Below are 2,500 nucleotides of genomic sequence, written 5' to 3'. Positions count from 1 at the left end.
GGGAGCAAAATGATGGAGGAGGAATCGGAGGAGTTTGGAGCTAGACCGTTGTTTGCAACAAAATTACTTCTAGCCTGTAGCAGCAGGCATGGAGCCACATCAAAATAAACAGCTATTTTCAAGCCACTTGTTATCATCCATAAATAAATGCTAGGTTGTGCATACACCGGATCATCCCTTTGATACTCATTAGTCAATAAGAGGTTTTCTAGACCTTTTTAAGCTGTGATTTGTTTTTTATGTTTATCATGCCGCGTAACATAAGGGCCTTCAGTTGGACCACAGCAACAAGGTTTACTATGTGTCCTCTGTGAGACTTAATGAGAGCAAATTATTGATTATTATTATTATAACAGGAGTGTCTGTGTGTTTGTGTTGATATATGTTGGTGTTTGCTTTGTGTGTGTGTGTGTGTGTGCGTGTGTGCGTGTGTGTGTGTGAGTGTGTATATGTGTGTGTGTGTTTGTGTTTATTTAAATTTTTGTGTTGCAGCAGCAGCAGCTCCAACATCTATCCCATCATGCATCTGGCTTCCCCCTAATGCCCCACCCCTCGGGGCTCTCTTTGGGGGCGGGTTCAGGACTTGGGGCTCTTCCCGCTGCGCTGGGATTCGCTGGACCCCTGATGGCTAAAGATGACCCCTCCCACAGCCACCCTGATGAGCTGAGAGGTAAATACATCACTCAGAAGGTAGCCCACAGTTCAGCCAGAACACAGCCAGATCAGGCTCATATCAGGTTAACATCAGGCCAAGATATCTTCAAGTTGGCAACACACGGCAATGTACAGTTTACAGTATTCAACGCCTGTAGAATGTGCTCTGATAAAAGAGTCATTCTTTTCCAGTCTAAAGTCCATCTGTTTCTGTGTTTCAGATGGAACCTCAAGTCGGGTGAGTCTGGACCCGTGTGTGTGTGTGTGTGTGTGTGTGTGTGTGTGTGTGTGTGTGTGTGTGTGTGTGTGTGTGTGTGTGTGTGCGAGCATGCATGGATGTATGTATATCATTTGTGTACATCATGTGTGTGTGTGTGTGTCCAGAGTAAGTCGGCATCCCCGCTGCACAGTCCCCTGGATGATCGGCAGTTGGCATCGCTGGCCGCTCAGAGGGAAGCAGTGCGAAGCCGAGCTGAGGAGAGAACCATGGCCCCAGCACACAGTGTAAATATCCCTCACCATCAATATCACAACACTATCATCCCCCCACACATGACATAAATATTATCCCTCACCATCAGCCCACACACAGCGTTAATATTATCCCTCACCATCACCCCACACACAGTGTAAATATCCCTCCCCATCCCCAACACCATCAACATTATGGCCCCCGGACGCAGAGTAAATATCCATCACTATCCCCAAATCCATCAATATCACAGCACTACCACCATTACCTTCAACCATAACTATCCCCAATACCATCAATATCATTACTATTATCACCAACACTGTCACCATTATGGCCCCTGTAAATACCACTATCACCATAAATATCATATTTACCAATACTAACAGAATTACTTTTACTATTGCTAGTTAAACACTAGACATTGTTGTGTGACATATTCATGTCTGTTGTGTGACGTATTCATGTCTTCTGTGTGACATATTCATGTCTGCTGTGTGACGTATTCATGTCTGTTGTGTGATATATTCATGACTGTTGTGTGACGTATTCATGTTCGTTGTGTGACGTATTCATGTCTGCTGTGTGATGTATTCATGTGATGTATTTGATGGTGCAGGACGATGAGGGAGACAGGAGTGAGGTGGACGTTGGCATGAGCTCAGAGGTGAGTGAGTCAGTTCCCAGTTTTGCGCACATGTTTGTGTGTGTGTGTGTGTGTGCGGTGTGAGGTGGCCCTTGACATGAGCTCAGAGGTTAGTCTGCCCACCACCCAGCAACTCAAATGAGAATTAAGTACCCATCAATGTCCCTAAAGAGCTATATTACCAACATAGAACCATCCACTACTTGAAATATTTCTCTACTAAGGGATGGCTCCTCACAGAAACCACACAGCCTTTTAAGGAGCCAATGCACAGGACCCACTCATTCTAAACCCCATCATCCTTTGCTCACTAACAGTATCTGTGGAAGTATGAAAGGAAAGCGTCAATCCAGAGATGCTCTCTTCTTAGTCCATCAACAGAACTCTTCGCAGATGACTTTGCAACATTTTCCCTCCTAAAACGCAGAGGCGATTCTAGGGTCTGTGGGGGCCCTAAGCAAAAATTCCTAGGGGGCCCTACCAACCAGTGTTCATCATCATTATGTTAGGCTATAAATAATCTGACACCAAGATTTATTAAATAAAACCTTTTTTTTTTTATTCAAATGTTCCAAACATGACATTTTGACAATATAAATGTAAAGAACAAAAAAGTTAATAAATAACTAAAAATTACTTTAAAACTCCAATATAAACTTTGTACAAAATATAAAGTATAGAAATTAAATTGTTTTATTGGGATCCTATACCCAAAATTAGTAATTCCT

The 2,500-nt window shown here is 43.1% G+C and overlaps 1 protein-coding gene across 2 annotated transcripts in view; it reads left to right on the top strand.

The window, feature by feature from the left end:
• The window catches only part of tle2c (TLE family member 2, transcriptional corepressor c), a 24,273-nt gene that overhangs the window by 17,856 nt on the left and 3,917 nt on the right, over positions 1–2,500 (top strand). The window contains exons 7-10 of one of the 2 annotated variants that reach the window (XM_076295067.1): positions 496–670; positions 876–892; positions 1,039–1,158; positions 1,746–1,793. In XM_076295067.1, coding sequence (XP_076151182.1) covers positions 496–670; positions 876–892; positions 1,039–1,158; positions 1,746–1,793 — 360 coding nt within the window. Of the gene's footprint in view, positions 1–492; positions 671–875; positions 893–1,038; positions 1,159–1,745; positions 1,794–2,500 lie in introns of both variants that reach the window. The other variant, XM_076295066.1, reaches the window with a different exon arrangement.

The sequence above is a fragment of the Alosa pseudoharengus genome, unplaced genomic scaffold, assembly GCF_046254945.1.
Source record: "Alosa pseudoharengus isolate Yale_2024_CS ecotype anadromous, Long Island Sound unplaced genomic scaffold, YU_APseudo_1.1 YU_APseudo_1.1_scf_2, whole genome shotgun sequence".
Taxonomy (NCBI): Eukaryota; Metazoa; Chordata; class Actinopteri; order Clupeiformes; family Clupeidae; genus Alosa; species Alosa pseudoharengus.
Note: the sequence above shows the minus strand (reverse complement) of the source record. Positions and strands in the feature narration are given on the sequence as shown.